Here is a 21,346-nt window from a genome sequence, read left to right as displayed (position 1 = left end):
CAACCTAAAACAACCCTAATTTGTATTGAGCGCTCGGCAGTCATTTCCACTAGGACTCTGAACATTTCCAACGCTCAATCAAATAGGATCCTTCCTTCTTTCTGGTGCTGAACTGTTTACCAAGCAGGAGCCATACTTACTTTTTTTACACAGTGTGTAGTATTGCTTGATGGTTGACACAATTAAAGTGGGTGTGTCTATTTTTAATTCACAGCAAATTATGGTAGGTACAGTAGCATTCCAGCTGCCAGTGCAGCGATGTCAGGAAAGCCTTTTCGATGGCATCATTTTGAAATTTTTCGTCATGCTGTCATATTCGTAAGAAACAAGTTTGAATCTTCTGTCCACCAATCTGATAGTGGTTTTCATGAGACCAAAAAGGTATTGGAATTTTACAGTGGCTTATTTTAGGTATTTTCTTGTAGTACCTATTTTGCCCGCTTTTTGAGTAGGAGCAATTGTTGTTCTTAGCTATATAGTTTAAAGTACCTAGGCCGTACGTCCAAGTAGTAATAAATAGGTCTGCCTGAGTCCAAATGCAAGAATGCCTTAAATTTCTGCATCAAGTTTTACTGATTCAATTCATGAAAACAAATTATATTTAGCAGCCTGAGAAACAAAAGGCTTAAGTAGAATACATGTGTTGTGATTTGAATACATACAAATTGAAACCAAATTAGTTAACATTTATCGGAAATAAAACGTCCAGTTCTGGAATACGTACTTTAATACAGATTTCTACTTACGCCCTCATTTCATTCATAAGTGCAATGCTCAAAATGAAATTTCCACCACAAATCAGGTTATAAAATCGGTTAATGTTTTGGGGTTCGATAGCTTCAGACGTTAGTATCGTCCAAACACGATATTTTGCTACCAAAATCAAATTACTAGTGTTTACATTAAAACTCGCAAACCAATGAACCGACTTTAATGAGTTGTTATAAATTGAATAATGTACATAATGCAACAAATGACTCTATATAGTATGAATTGAGTATTAAAAGATAAGGAAGATCCATTTTCTCAAAACTCTTGTTATTGCATGGTAAAGTTATTCAGTCAATAAAATCTTACTTGCTAGATTATTAAAATAGGGGTGAAGGGAAGAAAAAAACAACAAAATATAAAAAAACAACATGCAAATCGGTTATGTTGCTTTTTACTATCAATTTTTGGATGTATGTGTACAAGTATGAATTCGAGGAAAATAAAGGAATATGTAATGTTTCATAATATATACTCTACATCGCAGTACTCGTTACGAACAAACATTACTTAAGTTATTTTCGATATAGTACTTCTACTCAATTATATTTGTTCGATTGCTCTTCATTCGCATAAGATAACGTGAGAGCATGACTTACATGTCACAAAAGAAAAGAAAATATTATCTATAGAAATCCAATCGATTTAAATAAAATAATCTAGCTAAGAAACACCATTCGTTCTTTGCAAAATATTAGCAAATACTGCGTAACATTCTAACTGTACAGACACGTAAACATAATGAACATATCAAGGAAACATCGTCGGCGTCCATATGATATTTATTATAAGGTCTCGCTTACAGATGCATAGAAACGAACAATATTCTCACTGCGTATAGTAAAATCGGTGAAAAAGTCGCGATAAAAACCTAAAATCCACATACTGAAAGTCTAAAAATATATTATAATAAATTTGAAATGTCTATACATAGATGAGTGTTCACTACGCGCTTATAACGAGCGTCGAGCGCGCGTCCATTACGTTATAATATTAAATACGATGAAACGAACCGGCGGCTCCGTCCGTACACACGGCGTCGTCGACTCGCAGATACGTCGCTACTCGTAACCGTACCGAAGGGACTAGACACATAATCCAAGAGTACCGGTCGCTCGTCTACGAGCGATAACGCGACTACTGCGTTACATAAAGTTCGTATCGAAAGTAAAATTACATGTAATGTATATATACTATATATATAAATGGAGCGCGGCGGCTCAGACGAAGACTTTGGCGAGTCCGTCGGCGCCGGCGCTGGCGATGTACGGCCGGAGCGGATGGAAGGCCACGTCCAGGATGCTCTCGTCGAACTTCTTGCGGTGCGCCGTGATCTCCTGCACGCAGGTCTTGGTGTCCAGGTTCCACAGGCGCACGGAGCAGTCGTGCGAGCCCGACAGCAGGAACAGCCCGTTGGGGTCTAGCGCCAGCCCCGTGACGGCGTCCAGGTGCGCCACCATGGCGTGGGCGCAGCGCCCCGACACGCCGTCCCAGAAGCGGATGTGGCGGTCCTCGTGCGCCGTCACCAGCAGCGGCAGCGTCGGGTGCGAGCGCACGCGGTGTGCCGGGCTGTCGCACGACACGCGCAGCACCACCTGCGGGGACACACCATGTCACTACACGCACACAGACCTTTCCATGCGACCAACTATCTACTGTTTGGTTATATTGTAAAATATGATCGCAGATAGGTATGACAACTTCGTAACATACTAGCTGTTTTGCGCAGTTTCACCCGCATCCTGACTACTTCTCGCATCGTTTTTTTTTTTTTTGTGTGAAAGAGTAACAAACATGATATAAAGGGACAGCAAAAAGAAAACAGAAAAGTTACAACTCCAATTATAGGAGTAAATAAAATCACAATAATTACCTGTCCAGTTTCAAGGTCATAGAGGAGCAGTGTACCATCGCGGTACACGACTGCGGCGCGCGAGGCGGCGTCGGCGAAGTCGGCGGCAGCGGGCGCGGGCGCGGCGGGCGACTCGTCCGCGCGGAGCGTGGCCAGCAGCGGCCGCGCGGCCCGCGGCGCCCACAGCCGCACCGTGCCGTCCGCCGACGACGACAGCAGCCGCCCGTGCGCGCTCGACAGCGACCACACCGCGTCCGTGTGCTCGCGGAGCACCGCGCCCTAAGGAATTATACACGTTACATATACAAGCTGTTGATTTGCATCCGTGCCATATTCAAGGAGGTAATTATGCTAATGATTCTCGACCCAAATCAATAAAAAAATTGGTACGTAATTTTTTTTTTCGGAATTCCGTAAATGTCATCTAGCCTTATTTAAACTTGGCGCGTATGTTACTGGCCTTAAAACCGTGCTGCACCCTCACACAAACGCAAACACAAAGCATACGCAACGATCACTCATAAATTTCATTCATAAAAGATTAGGTACTTCTGAAATACCACGACATTACAATGACAAAAAAGCAGTGCATATTAGTTATTTCCCATCTACTGTAATTCCAATCGATTATTTACGTATTGTTTGTCCTCCTCCTGAACTATGGCACAAATGCAAATCAACAGCTTGTATTCTTATGCCATTATTTCTAGAGGTTGTCCACGGCTGGAGGATAGCTGTCAGCTCAGCTATTATCTAGATATCGTGGGTGAAACGAAATAAGTCTTTAACATTAGCAATAACAGTATAATTTAGTCAACAGGCAGGATTTTTCCTCCAGAGAGTTTTGCTGAAAAAATATTCAATCCCACCAATATACCTTGGGCCCTTCTTGTTCCAAAGACGCGGTAACTATTTCAAACAATATCGCAGTCCGGCAAACGGTTAAAACCTGTCATCGCAACACACTATAAACCTCAAATGATCATCAAGAATAAACTCTAGTACCTGAACAGCAGGGTCGTATGGGTCGTAAGGGTCGGCAGTGGGAGGTGGGAGGTTCCAGACGCGGATAGTTCCGTCCAAGCCACCGGAGAAGCACTCTTCGGATCTTGGCGCGCCCATGGCCAGGCAAAGCACTGGCGCCGTGTGGGCGCGGAACGTATAAAGAGGTTCCACGTCCAATCCCGCAGACTTCTTGGCGGGGACCGTACGTTGCAAGTTCCACAATTTGAGGGTATGGTCTTCGGACGCCGTCACAAGCGCCGCCTCGGTGGGATGGAACGCGAGGGCTCGCACCTGAAAATTTTTTGAGATGAAATTAGCATATTTGCACGAATTATTAGATTTTGATAAGTCTAGTATAGATCTAGTAGTAGATGTTTATATAACTAAAAAATACATGAAAATTATAAGAACGCCTTTTAGATTAGAAAAAAAAATTCACGTATTTTTTTTTAAAGCCCACTAACGAATAATAATGAAGTGTATTTGCACCAATTAGGTATTACGCAAATAATGTTACGCATAATAATAAGATACTTACTCCATCGAAGTGCGAACGCAAAGTATACTTGGCGTTCCAGGTCTTGCGGAAAGACTCCTTGTTAGCGCTAGCCACGTCGTAAGCTTCGGGTTCGTTGCTGACGGTGAGCTGGGCGAGCTCGCCCAGTGCCAGCGGCTCTTCGTCGGCCTCGCCCGCGCCCGCCCCGGCGCCCGCACCTACGGTACTGCCGGCGGTTGCGGCACTGCCTGTCAAATTACACAATTACGTGTTAAGTATTAAAATGATGAGATTTTTTTGGACAATGGTCCACTGGAAGCCGACCCCAATATAGTTGGGAAAAGGCTCGAATGATGATGATGTCATTTGTACATAGTTGACAGGCTTTACAGGTAATCAGAAGATTGCAACAATCTTACAAGGTCTATCGTGTTTCCCAAGTAACTGGGTTGAGGTCAAATTAGCAGTTGCTGAACACTATCAGCTGCATAGGTTAGACTAGCTTCCGACCCCAACATAGTAGTGAAAAGAATTGGGAGAATACTACGTAAGTAATCAAGTATCGACTAAACATATTTCTATAGGTGGCTAAAAATCGAGCAAAGTGACGTACCGTGGTTCGCGTCTTTCGGGTATAACAACGATGAATAATTTGATTATTTAGTAGACTTACCAACGGGATACTCGTCGCCTTGTCCGCCGCCGTCAGCCTCTCTCTCGGTCAGCAAGTTGAGCTCGTTCAACACCTCCTCAGCTTCGTGATCAACTTCTTCGCCTTTATGGTATAAACCAACAGAAATATTTAATTTTTGAGATCTTACTCACAAAAACGAATTTTATTCTTAAAGATAATTTTCTTGATGTAATAACGAATCTTGTTTTCGTATTCAATGAAAACCTAATTTATTGAAGCTTAAAATTCCGCCTGTCATTATGAATAAATAATGGGTGAATGAATAATTATTATTACTAAACAATATTTCCGCTTTAATGAAACAGGAAAACTGCATTTCAAGCCTGAGCAATTACCAATAGTTAAAAATTGATTTTCAATTCAAACTGATAAGTACGACAAACAAAAAGTGATTTAAAAGAGTGTCTATGGAGTTTCCTGCCGGTTCGTCTCCATAAGACAGATTATTTGGAACCATGCAACTAGACGTTTCGAAAGAGCTTTAATAGGCCTATTTAAAATATTTTTTTTTACTTTGACTTTGATTCAATGAACGCTAGGTATCTTGTTAATTTCCTTGATAGATTACCTTGTTTTCCAGGAGGATGGTGTGATTGCTTGGCGTCCAAATCATCAATCTCGTCCATATCCATCTCCTGGTTGGTCAGGAACTCGAAGTTGGCGAAAACAGCAGCTGTCTCCTGGACCGAGAGCCCCTCCTCATTGTAACCGCCGCCGGCGGACACGCCGCTCTTACGCGGCTCTTTTCCTGTATCAGTGTTAGAAAAATATCATAGAAAACCTCTGTATGCAAGGAACTAGACAGAATCATTCTCTACTTCTTGTGAACAAAGCTAACAAGAACGTAAACTAAAATCACTTTCTAATCCACATAAATTTAGGTGGTATTAGCAGGTTGTTTTGTACCAAAAACAATATTAATATTATTTGAATCTGACCTTCCTTCGCAGTCTGTTTTAACAACTGCCAATAACGTTACAAAAGACAATTTATATACAATTTAATATTTATACATACCATAATCGTATTTGCGAACCATATGGTTCATAGAGTAATCACATCTATCATGTTGTTGCTTGTCATAATTTCTGTAGTTTGGGTTTTCCACTTCCTCGTTGTTCAAGCCGAGCAAAGCTCGAACTCTGTTTGAGCGAACATCCAGTATGGTGTCTGTGTAGCCTATTTCCTGTTTAGGAAATGAATAGTATTCATTAATAAGGAGCATCTTCTTACTTTAGTCAGCTGTTGCAAATAGGTCTTGAATATGGGTATAGGAAAAGAGATTGATTTTAATATGAGTCACATGATAGGAGAAATCTGATGATAGCTTAGTCATGGTCCTGCTAATATCCTACAAATATTTTAAATGTGAAAGTTTGTAGGGAGGTGTGGCAAAACATATTTTTTTTGTTGCTGAAACTTGGCAAAAAAACAGCTCTATCATAATATCAGAATGACATCTAAGCTACTCTTACTCTTAGTTCCGTCAGGAATCGGAAGAAACCACTGGCAGAAGCTACTGTTAGATTAAATTATACCACATGCCTGAACCACAATAATACCTAGAGCTAACATCATTTTACAAAAATATACAAAGCACTGATCAGTTATTATAAAAATATGATATCTCCTAAAGACTGCCTAAATGAAAATACTTCACAATTAAGGGTTTTTCAAATACCCTCGGTTATGGTATTGACATGGAACAACCAATTACAAAAAACATTACATGATAAAAAAGAAAATAGTAGCAACAGTGGTTATCTGTTTTGAAAAACTATCCTAATCCAGTAATAAATACAGCAAGCACTCATTAACATTCCAAGATATGAAAAAGGGTAACCGGCACCTGACAAACATAGCAGTTTTGGTAAAGTAATGTTCACCTTACCATTTCTGTTGGAGGCAACTTGTAACACAATTATAGACCAAAAATTATGATGAAATTATTTCTTCCTTAACTTTACATAAAAGCTTATTCAGGACAGCAATTTCCATACCACCAACATAGATATGTAAAATGATTTCGAGAACCAATAGCATACCTGAAGAGTATGGAAGTAAAACATGCTGCACCGACCCCAAAGACAATTGGTGTTAAGGCAGGAGGATGATGATAAATAAGTTATTAATAATAGCATACCTGCAGGTACTGTTTGATGAGCTGCCGGCCTTGCTTCCACTGCGCGCGCTCGGCCGGCTCGGGCTCCGCGGGCTCCTCGGGCGGCGGGCGCACATCGCCCTGCTGCAGCTCAACGCCATACTTGAGCTTATGAAACTTCGCTCTCTCCTGCTTAAGTGCATATTCCAGCATCTTAATCCGCCTTACAAGGTCGTTTTTCAGATTTTCTTGGCCCTTCCTCTCACCCTGGAGGAAGGCAATCCGCGCCTGTTTACACAAATTGACAATTAGAATATTTTTTATAACACACCATTACAGTAATAAAAAGTAATATCCCTGTAGTACTATTAATTGAATTGCCATAAAATTCAAATACAATTTTGGTCAAATGCAAACTTAAAACACTTTGTGAGATTCTTGGGTGAGTAATATGAGTTAAACAATAATTAAGCCATATATAGATCTCATAATATTCCTATGACAAATCTAGAAATAGAATTTGCAGTGTATTGTGCCAACTGATATCCTCTTCATGTTTAAATAAAGGCAAGAACTGAAATACTTACTTTAGGAGAGAAAACAAAGAAAGCTTACAAAATGTAGACTAGAAAAGTAATCTATTAACACCATTTTGGCATGTACATTGACACAAAAAAAATGTAATATTGAGTAATGACTAATTAAAATGTTAATTTGAATATCCTGGAAATACATAAAAATTGAAGAATCATGGTGTTAAAACACAATTTGAATAATAAAAGTTGACATTGGAAATAAAAAGTAATAATATTGCATATTATCTGACTATCACCATAACAATGACTTGTAAACAGGAAAATACCATGCAGTAGCTTTAAATTTCATAATAACAAATCTTTTAGTAGAAAGATAACTCTATTTTCGGTTTATTATCCTAATTACACTAGTTTACAGCATTTTTACCACTGGGTTAAATACATAATATCTTGTAGGTTATTTGACACTGAAATAAAGTTTAGAACACATGTTGCCATTTCTAATCTCAATGAGCTAGACCAACTATATGTTTTGGAGTTTGATTCAGTGACAAATTATCCACAAGAAATTATACATTTACCCTCAGGGTAAAAATGCTGTAAACTGGTGTCACATAAATTATAGAACTACATTGATACTATGTACTACTATGATTCCTAATGAAATGTGTAACATTTAAAATTAAATTAAACTCATAGATAAAAGACAGATTTACACATATCTATTTTTGACTGCATTTTAATTGCTGTCTGTTCAAATTAAATGGAAAAAAATGTGTCATGAGTATATGTTAATCAAGAAACGTTTATAATTTATTTATATTATGTTTAAGTTCACAAGAAAACTTAAACATATACAATTATGTGAGGAAATATTAATACATATTGTAGGTACTTGCTCACAGGTAAGAATCCTATAAGAAATAAAGACATAATTTTACAAATAATAAGCACTACAAAAATATTTTTAAAGGATTTGCCAACAAAATTATCAATTAAGTTTATTCTGCATAATAAATGAATAAGTGGGTATAGCTGTAATTTGGCTAAATCCAATTATGTGTATATAAATAAGCAGAACTTATTACATTATATTACAAAATTAGCAGATATTTAACATTTCTTATTATGACAGAAATATTAGAGTTATCATACAAATGGTCAAATATTTACATAAAAAATAATTTGATATTTAAGAAATTTGCAAGCAGAGTTATAAATAGTATAAAATTACCAATTAAACATGCTAATCAATAAAAACAAGTTTACCTTAACTAATTAAATAATAAAAAAGCCTGAACAATACATAGCAGTTATTGTAATACATTTTATATTAACTAATTGCATTATATTACAAACATCACAAATATAAGACATGCAGTTCAAAGTTGTACATATATCCAGGTTATAAAGTACTAATTATGTACTGACAAAACATTATCAGATCAATTGATTAACTGGCACTATGACAGTGGCAATTCAGAGGTAATTACGAAAATAGGTACACATGTAAAATAATCATCAAATAAGTAGTTACAATGTAACGAACACTTTACACCATCAAATTAACTTGATGTATGATCTTGTTTTGAAAAATCACAATGAATAATACAGTACAATTGTTAAATGTGAGGAGCCAAAGACACGCCAATTTAGTTTCAACATTTCAAGCCACGAACTGTGTGGTGTCAATGAACGTGAATTTATTCACAATAAATATTAAGAAAATAAAAAAAAATCACCTCAAACTCTGCTCTGTCCACCTCCCATTGTGATCTCTCGAGCTCGAATCTCGCCCATTCGTGTTGGATAAAGTGCAAAATGCCCGGTATTGAATACTGGATACTTTGGCTAGGTTCGTCATTTTGTTTGTTATTTACACTGACTCCGATTTGAGATCCAACTTGCCCTCCGTTGTGATGAGATACGGAGCTATCATCCATGGCTGTGGGGATTTTCATGACATGGCCACCATTACCATTACCGAACTTTACTTGTCACACACCTATCCTATGGAACTACGAAGAATAACTATGCGAAACGAAATACTAACACATTATTAAAACTATATTTCAACTAATGTTCACGTATGTGACACCATCTAAAATATTTTTTATCGACGAATTCATGAATGACAAAAATTATTGCATGACGGAAAGAAAAGTCGCAACGACGTCCGTCCGCTACATTGCTTTTACTTTTTTTTCAATGTTGCCATACATTTTAAAACAAATCATAGACTTATTCCAAATGGAACTTTTTGAACTGCCTGGCAATTGAAACCAAAAATGTTGTAGAGTGTTTACATAAATTACGGCGAATTTATATGAATTGAGGTAAATAATAACCGTTAGTGCCTTTCTGCATTAATAGGTTTCAATAAACTATTATATAATGTTTAATGATCATGCTATAGAGTAGCATAATGATCTAAAGGTATGCATGAATAATATTATTCATGTTTAGCTTAATTAATAAATATACGTACATAACGTCCAAAGTGTTTGGCAAGCTTGAGGTTAAAATAGGTTTTTATTTAATGTTTTCTACACTTGTTTTATATTCAATTTTTCAATTATTCTATAACTCTCGTGCTGAATCGCATATCCTTATTTTGTAGCCGGCTTTTAATTTAGTCTTATGCAGCTGATGAAAAAAATTCAATGTGTCCTGATTTTGTTTTATTAAATAAGCCAAATACTAATTATTTAGACTATTTTTCCTATGTGTCCTTTATCTCAGTTTTACAGTCAAAGAAAATTCTAGGCATACTGTATACTGGCTGAAATTTCTACGTCTCAAAAGTTCAAGTGTCAAAATTAAAAAGTGAGTCAATTCCTTCCGGTGGCGTCTGGTCGCCATTTTGTTCGCAATAAATTAGTGTTGTAGGATTGTGTCGCTTTTTATCGGGTAAATGTTTAAAATATATTATTTAGATAACAAAATATGTTTAGATTAAGTTCAGTAATATATTAGAAAAGAATGATGTGTTTTCTTCTAGTACTTCCAATAATCCAGTTGTAAAACAACCACCTACGCATTCCGCGCAGACCTTCAAAAGCCACACTTGTTCCAAACACTAATTTGTGGTATTATTTCAGGGGAAAATGTCACGTTACGGTGACTGCAAAGTATATGTGGGAGATTTAGGCAACAATGCAAGCAAGCCTGAACTTGAAGATGCATTTTCATATTACGGACCCTTGAGAAATGTGTGGGTTGCTAGAAACCCACCCGGCTTCGCTTTTGTAGAATTTGAAGACCCCCGGGATGCCGAAGACGCTGTAAGTACTTAATTTTTACGTAATTGTCTGTTATTTATATTTATTTATTTTATTATTAATCTCTAAATATTCATCTATTTATAGATACGCGGCTTAGATGGAAGAACAATATGTGGACGACGTGCTCGTGTAGAAATGTCCAATGGGGGACGAGGTTACGGGGGCCGTGGGCCGCCACCTAGGTCTCGCCTGCCGCCTCGGCCCTATGACGACCGCTGTTATGACTGTGGAGACAGAGGACATTATGCTCGTGATTGTACACGCCGCCGCCGCCGCAGGTGACAATTGAAATCTTTATATAAATCCGTGTGTTACGGAACCTATCTTTGGCATGGAATCTTTAAGGTATACAAACTGTTTCAAACTAAATGACAGATATCTATGCAAGATAAGGTCTGGTTTGTAAATTGTATTATAACTAAGCAATTTTTTAAATGAATCAAAGATTCCATCCCACTGTACTGGACTCACTTATACCAATGATAACTATGTTATAGGTTATCATTGGCCTGTGCGCCGAGAACGAACTCGTCAGTGTCTGCACTTCTTATTGTCTGCGCTACGTAGCTTTCACTCCGCGGCGTGTACTCCGATTGAGTTGGTCGCATCATTACTTCGCTCGCTCTGCGAACTACGTAGCTACAGCCTACGTGCACACTTCACTTGTCGAGACCGTCATTGAGAGTAAAGTTCGTTCTGCGCGTCGCAACGCACGTCTAATGTAATCACTGCGTGCACTCAGTGAGTTACACATTACTATCCCATTTTTGTGTTCAAAGAAAGCCTGTGCTGTTATGCCAGTCATTTTTTTTAAGTAGGATGGTAGTATGTTTAGAATAGATATAGCTTAAGTGCCGCTCTGGAAGATGTTGCAAGACAAGCAGAACTGAATCATCATTGAGGACAAGTCAGGCTTCTACCTCAACCCGTTATATGAGAAGGTTCATACCAATAGAGTTTCTCAAATAATGGGTTATGAAGAGCAGAACATGAAGTGGGACACTATTGTTAGTAAACAGTTCTTCAATTTTGCATCTAAAAATTGGGATCCTGTTTACCAGCAATAGTTTATAGGATTTGTGTATAACCTAATTTAGTTTAAATTATTATAATTCATTCAATTTATTTTAATAATATTGATCATTTCTACTAAATTAGGTTAAGCACAATATTCACTCCAAATATAGACTAGTTCTAACATGATATTGTGTAATTTTGCAGCCGATCAAGGTCCCGCCGCCGCACGCGCTCCCGCTCTCCGCGCTCGGGCTCCCGCTCCCGCAGCCGCAGCCGCTCTCGCTCGCGCTCCAAGGCACGATCCATGTCGCGGTCAAGATCTCGTTCTCCATCCAAAGATTCTAAAAAATCTAACTAGACCTACACTAGTACTGTGCATACATTAAGCTAATTAAGTTTTGCTTTTAACAATATCCTTGATTTCAAAATGTACAACAGTCACTGAAATAGAGTAAGAGAATCCAGTCCACCGGTTCGTCAGTTGTAAGAAATTTATCATTCCTGTGTATGTGTAAGTTGAAGAACGATTGATTTTGAGATCAATAAATTGACGTTTTAAATATTTCTGTTGTTTCTTCTTGGTATCATAAGTCATTCCATAGTTCGATACCACATGGATGCCTTTACGCATCGTTTGCTGAACATGTTAATCACACATGAAAGAAACATGAAACATTGTTGCCGAGGCTAAATATCGTGTACTATGTGATGCCAAAGCGGTTGTTTTTTATCATTCAGAATACAGGCAAAAGTTGTGTGTTGTTTTTTCTCACGCACAAACGGCTTTACGGATTTTGATTAAACTGCAGTATACTACTGCAGCTTATAAATCAGATTAATGCAGTTAAATGAAGTAGTTCCCTCAAGCAAGAGGCGGATGAAACTGCTACCGGAAGCTAGTAAATTAAAATGTGTAGGTAAGAAAGTTAGTTTTTTTGTAGGTAAGAAAAAATCATTTTCATTGATAGTTTGTTTATTAACACTTATTAAAACGTTCTACTATTACACTTATAAAATGGCGACTGAGTGTTCACTAATTTTATGTAAGTTTTCCAATTTGGCTGCTATTGACTTTAGTTATACATTATTATGAAGTCTAAAAAACTATCAAACAAACATTTGAATTATACCTTAAGTTTATATTCACTCTTGAGATCATTTAATGATATTTAGTTTTACATAAAATTGCAACTCAGAATATTTTGCATTATAATGATAATATTGTATTATTGACTTGAATACAAAAATAACGCGATCAATAATCTCACTTATATAATCTTTAAACTTATAAGTAAATAGGTATATATTATGTATGTAAAATCTAAATTATATTATTAATTTTGTAAAAAACAGTTTTCAATATACAGTTCCAAAATGTAGAATCCTGGATGGCAAATTGATTCACCTAATTATTCTGCAGCGGGCGTTATTCATTTTAAAGCTTTATGTGCAGTGGAAATAAAATGTATAATTAATAGTCGCAACCCTTTCACCTCCAAAGTTTAGTTATTCCAATACTTAAAAATTCGTTTATTTTTTTATATTTGTTGATATTTTACATAAGAAACTATGAAATATAATTTTGGACATAATCTAAATGCTAGAACTAGAACGTATTCTAGGGTGCTACTTAAGATTTTTCATTTCATTGATGAAGTAAAATTAATTAGGTAAGGTACACAATTTTATAAATATTTTTTCATCTTAGCTTTCATTACTATTGCACATGTTTTAGAGACTGTTATCGAATTTGTTAACGATGATTACATTGACTACGTGAAATCAACGGTACATAATTGAATTCGAATTAAATAATTTAATTATATTTTTTGATAGGATATCTTCAATCCTAATAGTAATGAAATTTCTTACTGTATATAAACAGAATCAGTGTAAATAGTTATCTATTGCAACTGTTTCTGGCACGTTTTGTAGTGGATGCGAAAGGGTACAAGATTAAATGATTAAATAACTGATTTAAATTCAAAAGCAGGTGAATACATTTTTACAAAATTCGGAGGCCAACTCTAGACGATCTCCTCAAATAGAAATACACATTCGACTGATCAGTGGATTAATAGGTACTGTCGATTCAATATTTATCACTATTTCAGTAAGTTACAATACTATACCCGACAAAAATATTTATAAACACGAACGATACCGAAATAGCCTTAGAATTCGTAGTAGGCCAAAAATTATAGTACAGCCAACAGCAAAAGTAGTAATTCAATAACGAGCTTTTACTGTTGACTAAATGATATTATTCATTCAAAGATTTTCGTATCTAAACTACATATTCGTCGTAATAATGAAGCATGTTTTCGTTGGTGCTTAGAATTTTGACATGGTACTTTTGGACTGCACAAACCAAATTAGGATAGCTTACTATGTTTCATAAAACTTCACAAATCGACAATTTATTGGAGATAGTTATTAAATTGTCTCTGGAATAGCCATAATATAGGTATTTTAGAACATTGAAATGTCTATCACAGTAGTAGGCGATAAGGAAGTGTTCGTGAGGATGTCAATCGTTTTACTATCCCTTTCATTCTCATCATCAAAAAGCCAAGTTTGGCTAAATAAACTGTTTTTATGCCATGTCTTGTTTACTGTCGCAGTTCAGTTTTTTCCTGATAATATTAATTATAATGAAAATTATACCATAAAATACGAGATTACAACTACAGTAAAATTTTTGCCAAACATAGACATAATTATGTTATGGAAAATTGTTCAGATAACAAAACATTAGGAGTTTTGAATGAAACAAAATTATATAATATAAATATAACATTTTACGAATTGGTTAGTCCTACTTACAATCTATCTACTAGCAATACAATCATATCATCTTTTCTTACATATTGTTACATATAGAAAATAAAGTGAAAAAACATTTAATTGACGAGACTCGCACACTAATACACATGAATTAACACACTTCAATGTAAACTGCAGTACTGAAACGCACTGAAATCATAAACGACATCCACTGTGGCGAAGCATACCATCAATGTTTTTACTGGAATCACTACCGCTGATAAAACAGTAGAGATAAATTCTCGATACCGGTTTTAGTAAAACATTTCATAGATTTGCGCCAAGTAAACATTAACTTATCACTCATGCACTGGTTATACATATAAATGTATAAGTATCTGCTTTAATACACGCAACATCAAACTCAGGATTATCTTCATATTTGTCGAGTTACAAGGAAAACAGTGATCAGATCTATTTATCATTACCAGAGATAAAATCGGTTTACTGTTAATAGTGAAAATGTAAAACTATTTAAATTATTACCACAATGAGTACTACACTCAATATAGGAAATAATTTCAATATCATTACAATATTGCGCATTACCAAAACAGGTTCTTATAGACAGTAATCTTGCTATTTGAAACTTTTCTGGAGACTTTATTTTGAAAAAATTGCGATGTTTGGGCATTCCAAACAACTCTCGACTTATATAGCAATTTATTATTTGGCGGACTTTATACAATCCCCAAGCAGACACAGTATGTGTAAGGAAAGATAATAAATATGGATATATCAATGATCAATGATATGGAATAATTTTAACCTCGCATCACAATAACCCATTAAAAACAATGTAACAAAAATCAATCACATAATATACACAAATATCAGAACTCTAAAACGCTAATCATTACTATCACATACATATCTCTAAGAGAACTTTGCATGCATTGAGTCTGCATTCATAGATTAAAGCAAAGTGATAATATATTTATAGGCCATTAAAGATAGTAATTTATTTTCAATATGTGAAATCTTGTCGTTGCAAAGTCGACTGTATAACACATGTCTATGGACGCAGACTCAATATCAATCGAACTGAGAGCTTACTAACACATTTCAAAGTAATTTTGTTCTCAACAGTCTCCAATTTCGAATCAGCTGTTATTTATAATCCTTCCTCCAATGCTGCCGATCCGTAAAGGCCCCAATCAATTTAATAACATCAATTATTAATAAGGAAGAACACTTTAGTTTGTAAAATACAACAAATATAAAAATATGTGTACAGAGTATCCTAAACTCTTAAAAGCTCCTGAGAATCATTTTCAATGTTCATAAAACAATAAAACTGGTATTTCAAAACTGATTTTGGTTTTATCACAATATTATCACAATAAAAATAAAACCAAATCAATAGAAAGCAAATTGAAGTTATTGTGCACAAATCTAAAATAATTATGGTAAGTACCACATTGTACATAGGTACCAAAGCATTTGTACAATAATTGTTTGATCATTATTATAACGACTCTCTAAAGCTATAAACACGGAAATATCAACTTACATTACATTCCTGTACATGAATACTTTCTTCTCGTATTATTATGTTCCCTCACAGTACATTTAGTGAAACAATCAAGAGTAATTCATAGTCGTCCTTTGACTTTGGAAGATTTTATGAATCATTAGTTGATAAGTTTGTGATTCTTTAAATCCTTATTAGTAAATCATTACATGAAGGTCACAAGAAGGTAATTAACATTTCAGTTTCCTTTAGTAGGTCTCCAAGTCGTCATATGACCTTTGTCTGAACTAGCAGACAATTTCTGGCAAATACATTTTCTGTTTGCATTGGCCATTTCATTGTTTTTTCTCAGGTTTCTTCACAAGATGTGCGTTTACTGGATACTTCAATTCAGTTTTTAATTGTTCGTTATGTTCTTCTAATGAATTAACAGCATAATGTAGGACAAGCTCATTCAAAGTTCTGAAAATAAAAATAATAAATATTAATTTGGCACTTGATATAAATTTTCAGCAAAAAAAATGTACACAATATGTTTGAAAGCTCCAAAGGTTCATCATTAGCAAAGAGATCAACATACATTCATATATTCTTGCCAAACTGAGTTAGAACCAATATTAGTGAAAAAAAAAACTGTTTCTTTGATGATTTGCACTATAAGATTTAAAATTGGGAACAAAATGTATAAATGAAAACAAACTTACTCATAAACATTATAGGGTTCAGCAAATCCATAACCTCGTTCAGTTGTAAAGATAATACAGTGGTAGACCATGTTGTTACAACAAATTGATAAGGCTAATTGTCCAGTCGAGTTAGGCCGAATTAAAAATGTTCCTTGTGGTTTCCCTGTGAGGAGTTTCTCAGCTGTCTCTCTAGTACAGTTGACGTTCCAACTGATTGATTCTCTGTGTGCGTACAACTCTTCAAGCTTGTGTATATTGTCATCTTCTAATAAATGCAGGTACTCGTCTGTTTTACCTCGTCCTTGTAGCCACCTGTAAAGAGATAGTATTATATTAGATGTGGTTATTATTTAAACGAAACAGAACATTGTATAGTACGTTTTAGTTATCTGTCTATTCTACCACCTCTATTTAGAATAATAAAATAATTACTTTCAGAAAATAATTGTTTGAGGGGTGAGTAATAGGAATGAGGTAAATGCAACACACAAATGCAAAAACCTAAACATAGCAACCTAATAAAGGGAATAAATATTTATCCATTAAAGTCATGTTAAGATTTTTAGACATAACTTTTCTAAATTAAATAATGGCAAATTTTAGATCAAATTAAGGTTAATCAAATTAATTACAAAATTTTCCTTCTACTGTTTATGACACTCTATTGGTATATGATATATATGTCATACACATACGCAATATTTAAAGGTATTAGGTATACTGTATCCAAGCAATAAAGCACATGTTTGATGACACATCTCAAACCTTCCATGAATAATAAGCATTCCCATTTTCATTTGTTGGTCAAGTATTACACATATTAGGACATGATCATTAAATGTTTTAAATGAAGATAAGGATTGCACCCTAATTCATCAAGTAGTTTAAAAGTTGCACCACAATAGGCATGATGACAATTTTTTAAATTCCTTTGTATGATGTAGGTATACGTCTATTTTATATGAAAAATTATTAATTTTAAGAAAATGCGAAGTTTTTTTATCAAATAATTGCATTTTTCTCTGTCCACTTTGAATCCGGCGCGAAAACGCTTGTCAGTGTCATGTCGTCACTTGTGACGTCACGACTGAAATTACAAGACGCAAGTAAACAACGCTCGTGCAATAATTAAGTTTTTAGTGTTATTAAATATGAATTCGAAAGTACATAGGTGTTGTGGGGTCCCCCAGTGTAAGAACACATCCAAAACAACTCCTGATAAGTTATTTGTGTACGTTCCTCACAATAAAAAAATACGAAACAAGTGGCTTAAACTTGCAAGGCGAGATTCAAAAGCAATATTGCCCAGGGTACAACTTTATTTTTTTGTTTTATTTTTTGCGTTTCAGCTGTACGTAGGTACCTAACTCACAGCGTCATCACCATAGGATGGCCTGGAGGACCTAAAAGAAAAATCAATTTATAAATAAAGGGTAGAACCATGATAATAGATTTCATTAACATTTACACCTGATAACAAATACATTGTCAAAAGTAATTTTAAGGAATTATTTATAACTAAAATTGTTTTTAATTAAACTAATATTCTAACATAGAAGTTTTTTTAATTAAACTAATACACTTACATGGAAGTTTTTTTAATTAAACTAGTATACTTACATGGAAGTTTTAACATTTCTAAATTCAGCTGAACAAAAATCTTTATTTGATAAAACTCTCCCAGCATTACGATTTCAATTCTAGGCAAATTAGCGCTGTTTGCCTTGATAAATCCGGGCTCCATAACTCGTGTTATGAACAATTAATTAATTAAAAACAAAGATCGTAGTGGAAGTTCACAATAACGAAATGTGACGTTCGCGCGCTTTCGCGCGAGTTGTTTTGAGGAATGACGTCACGAGCTCTGATTGGTGTTCAAGATATCATGGCGGATTGCCTTATTTCGTAATTTTATTTTATAAAAATACATATTAATCACATTATTAATAAAGAAAACAATGCGCGTTTTATATTCCAAGCTTCAAGTTTAATTTAATAAATATATTATTTTAATGATTTTTGATTACTGTCATCATGCCTATTACAATTAAGCTTTTTTTATTATTTATTTCAATAATCCAATTAATAACCTAAGGGTGAGTATAATGATAACAAAACAATAATCAGCCGTGAAATTTTCGCTCATTGGTCAAATTCACATTTTTTTAACAACTGAAAATGGTTTAATTTCCATTAAAGTTAAATGCTGTAACTCACCATAAGAAATACTTTGTATATCATCATCCAATAAAAGTTAACAATATTTTTTTAAATTAAAACTATCATCATTCATTTACATATTAGGCTATGAAACTAACAGTTCAGAATACTGAAGTATATACAGTACTATGTATGTGTGTGTGTGTGGAAGCCAACCCCAACATAGTTGGGAAAGAGGCTCGGAGGATGATGATACAATACTACGTGTCCTGCTATACTATTCCAAAATGTGTGACAGGCAAAAGATAGATAAGTTTAGTAATAAATAAGTAATTTTGGACATTAATAATGTCATACTTACACTTTGTAGCGGTCTTTGATTTTATAGAGATCTGTAACATCAGACTTCAGTTTGGCTATCTCTCTCTCAAGAAGCAATTGTGCAGTGACTGTATTTCTCAAAATATCATTTAAGGCTATCTGAGCTTGCTTTAGGTTTTGAACTCTTGAAATTAGATTTCTATTGTTTTCTAACACAGAATTTTTCTCATGTGGCTGTGCTTCAGCCTGCATCTTTTCTTGCAACTTTAAATGTTCTTCACAGATTTTGACAGTTTCTGTGAAGGCGTCTAATGCTTGCTTCTTCATATTTACTTCTTCCCTTAACCTTGTATATTTGTAAGAGCGAACTTCAAAGTCTTTTGTTTTCAATACATATTTTTTGTGGATTTCCTTAAATTTAGTTTCTAGGGTATCATTACTCATATTTTCTCCACCATCATTGTCCCTTTTTCTGGACAATGGGTACATAAGCTTGATGTCAAGGCTGCTATTGCAATGAGCCAGTGAAAATTCACTGTAGAACCTAACAAGATCCACCACTGACTTGAAGTCAAATGGCTCACAGAACCCGTACCGCCCCTCATGGTTGTAGATTTTGATAAGTTTGTTCATACCCCCCTTTCTCAATGTCAGAGTATAACCACTATCTTTGTTAGATGCGTTGCGCACCAAGAAGGTGCCATCACAGGTGTCCCGCAGTTTCTCAATAGCCTCATCTCTGAAATAGGCAATGTACATGCAATGAGCACTTGCAACAATCTTATTTATACTTATGTTAAAGTTAATGACAAGTCCCTATTCTTATACTAATGTGCTTCATAATTTTATTGTCCCAACTACTTGGTCAGTGCATGTTAGAGGCAGATTTTACACAATGTTACTTGTATTGCATTGACCATCAAGATTATAACTTTGTTGGGTTAGAACATAGTTGAAGGCCACTGGTTTGACATCATTGTCCAAGGTTTCAACCCAGATCCTAAAGCAGCCTTAATATCCCAATAGCCCTCAGACCACTCAAGACATTGTGACGCAAGTGAAAAAGACTGGTTTTCTTACTGGAATTACAAGAAACTGAAAACTAGAATCAATGAAATATATTGTAATTACAAACATTGCACATTATTTGCTATTAATGTTACACGATAATTATGCAAAGGGATACAAAATTGCAAATGATATTTAAATGAACTCACCGAGTGATATCACCCCAATACCAATCGGCATTCTCCAAACTCTCTTCGGCGGACTTTTGAGGGGCGCCTATTTCAACCATTATTTAATCATCAGTACTCAAAGTTCATGCATAATGATATTTGATATTTGTTCTTCAATAACTGTAGTAGAGTCAACACTAGCTAACACATCTGCCGATGATATTCTGCTTCATATGCGGCTAGCTCTCAAAACTTCCGCGTTCGAGGTTACCATAAAACTAACCAATTATTTCACTTTTAAATCATTTTACACGATAAGTAACACTAGTTTACTGAGTTTATATATACACAACCAGTTAAAACACGGCAAATCTTGAACTACACTCCGAAAAAGAGGTATCTAGATCACAAAGGAAATGGGCAAGAGTATGATGATTGTTGCTATGGCACTAATACTTCCTTAATTTGTGTATGGGTTCACGTACAAGGACATCATATCATTTTTATTCTGCAAATGGGATAAGTTAAATCCATGTTTTATAGATTTCTCAATGTAACATCGCTCACTTCCTTTTTTTTCAAGTCAAACACTAGCACCAAACCCGTCCGCCATCTATCTTATCTAAATCGCCATAAAACTAAAAAAAAGTCTAAGAGATGAGCCCATGACGGGCATCGATTCAAAACTAAGCTCAAACACACCCACACCCTACGCGTCAAAGTAGCAAAAAGAGTCGATTTTTTACTAGGGTAGTGTAACTAAGCACAAAATTACTTACTAAACTACATCTCTAAATAATGTTGCTGTAGGAAAAAAACAGTTTTTGGTATTTTATCCGTAAACTTGCATCGTTTTTGCGTTTGATAAAAAGCATTTAGCAAGCATTTTCAGTTTCCTCTAGCAATAAATTACACTAGATTGACTATTCCCGATACTTGTTCCAAGTT

At 35.2% G+C, this 21,346-nt stretch overlaps 3 protein-coding genes across 6 annotated transcripts; 1 reads left to right on the top strand and 2 right to left on the bottom strand.

Moving 5' to 3' along the window:
- Positions 1–709: 709 nt before the first annotated feature.
- Positions 710–9,663, bottom strand: LOC124629770 (striatin-3). 2 transcript variants are annotated; one of them, XM_047163309.1, is made up of 9 exons: positions 9,195–9,663; positions 6,959–7,204; positions 5,833–6,001; positions 5,384–5,563; positions 4,795–4,896; positions 4,164–4,369; positions 3,626–3,916; positions 2,642–2,899; positions 710–2,363 (listed from the first exon to the last, which is right to left on the bottom strand). In XM_047163309.1, exons 1-9 carry the CDS (start codon positions 9,411–9,413, stop codon positions 1,989–1,991), a joined length of 2,046 nt encoding a protein of 681 aa, XP_047019265.1. In that variant the 5' UTR covers positions 9,414–9,663; the 3' UTR covers positions 710–1,988. The 2 variants fall into 2 exon arrangements, with proteins under 2 accessions (XP_047019265.1, XP_047019264.1); XM_047163308.1 differs by having other exon boundaries at positions 5,384–5,569; positions 9,195–9,662.
- A 561-nt stretch (positions 9,664–10,224) lies between these two features.
- LOC124629584 (serine/arginine-rich splicing factor 7-like) lies at positions 10,225–12,315 on the top strand. Of its 2 annotated transcripts, XR_006984313.1 has the most exons (5): positions 10,225–10,362; positions 10,554–10,736; positions 10,821–11,014; positions 11,234–11,477; positions 11,958–12,095. XR_006984313.1 is itself a non-coding variant. In XM_047163061.1 (4 exons), the coding sequence occupies exons 2-4, from the start codon at positions 10,560–10,562 to the stop codon at positions 12,109–12,111; spliced, it is 525 nt and encodes a 174-aa protein (XP_047019017.1). In that variant the 5' UTR covers positions 10,225–10,362; positions 10,554–10,559; the 3' UTR covers positions 12,112–12,315. The 2 variants fall into 2 exon arrangements, 1 of the variants encoding a protein (XP_047019017.1); XM_047163061.1 differs by lacking the exon at positions 11,234–11,477 and having other exon boundaries at positions 11,958–12,315.
- Positions 12,316–12,708: 393 nt separating this feature from the next.
- Positions 12,709–21,057, bottom strand: LOC124629583 (phosphatidylinositol 3-kinase regulatory subunit gamma). 2 transcript variants are annotated; one of them, XR_006984312.1, is made up of 5 exons: positions 20,438–21,057; positions 19,261–19,959; positions 16,758–17,051; positions 13,022–16,515; positions 12,709–12,944 (listed from the first exon to the last, which is right to left on the bottom strand). XR_006984312.1 is itself a non-coding variant. In XM_047163060.1 (4 exons), the coding sequence occupies exons 1-4, from the start codon at positions 20,515–20,517 to the stop codon at positions 16,389–16,391; spliced, it is 1,200 nt and encodes a 399-aa protein (XP_047019016.1). In that variant the 5' UTR covers positions 20,518–21,057; the 3' UTR covers positions 12,709–16,388. The 2 variants fall into 2 exon arrangements, 1 of the variants encoding a protein (XP_047019016.1); XM_047163060.1 differs by having other exon boundaries at positions 12,709–16,515.
- Positions 21,058–21,346: the final 289 nt, after the last annotated feature.

The sequence above is a fragment of the Helicoverpa zea genome, chromosome 4, assembly GCF_022581195.2.
Source record: "Helicoverpa zea isolate HzStark_Cry1AcR chromosome 4, ilHelZeax1.1, whole genome shotgun sequence".
Classification (NCBI taxonomy): domain Eukaryota; kingdom Metazoa; phylum Arthropoda; class Insecta; order Lepidoptera; family Noctuidae; genus Helicoverpa; species Helicoverpa zea.
The sequence above is the reverse complement of the archived record's forward strand: the minus strand, read 5'-3'. Positions and strand labels throughout refer to the sequence as shown.

Bases quoted from the DNA above. Each gene is read 5' to 3' on its own strand.
- LOC124629770 (XM_047163308.1), bottom strand. From the start codon at position 9,413: ATGAAAATCCCCACAGCCATGGATGATAGCTCCGTATCTCATCACAAC. The intron at 7,205-9,194 runs GTGATTTTTTTT...TTGTGTAAACAG, and splicing joins TGGACAGAGCAGAGTTTGAG to GCGCGGATTGCCTTCCTCCA. The intron at 4,370-4,794 runs GTAAGTCTACTA...GTAATTTGACAG, and splicing joins AGGCGACGAGTATCCCGTTG to GCAGTGCCGCAACCGCCGGC.
- LOC124629584 (XM_047163061.1), top strand. From the start codon at position 10,560: ATGTCACGTTACGGTGACTGCAAAGTATATGTGGGAGATTTAGGCAAC. The intron at 10,737-10,820 runs GTAAGTACTTAA...ATCTATTTATAG, and splicing joins CCCGGGATGCCGAAGACGCT to ATACGCGGCTTAGATGGAAG. The intron at 11,015-11,957 runs GTGACAATTGAA...GTAATTTTGCAG, and splicing joins ACACGCCGCCGCCGCCGCAG to CCGATCAAGGTCCCGCCGCC.
- LOC124629583 (XM_047163060.1), bottom strand. From the start codon at position 20,517: ATGGTTGAAATAGGCGCCCCTCAAAAGTCCGCCGAAGAGAGTTTGGAG. The intron at 19,960-20,437 runs GTGAGTTCATTT...TGCCTATTTCAG, and splicing joins TATTGGGGTGATATCACTCG to AGATGAGGCTATTGAGAAAC. The intron at 16,516-16,757 runs GTAAGTTTGTTT...TTTTATTTTCAG, and splicing joins GAACCCTATAATGTTTATGA to AACTTTGAATGAGCTTGTCC.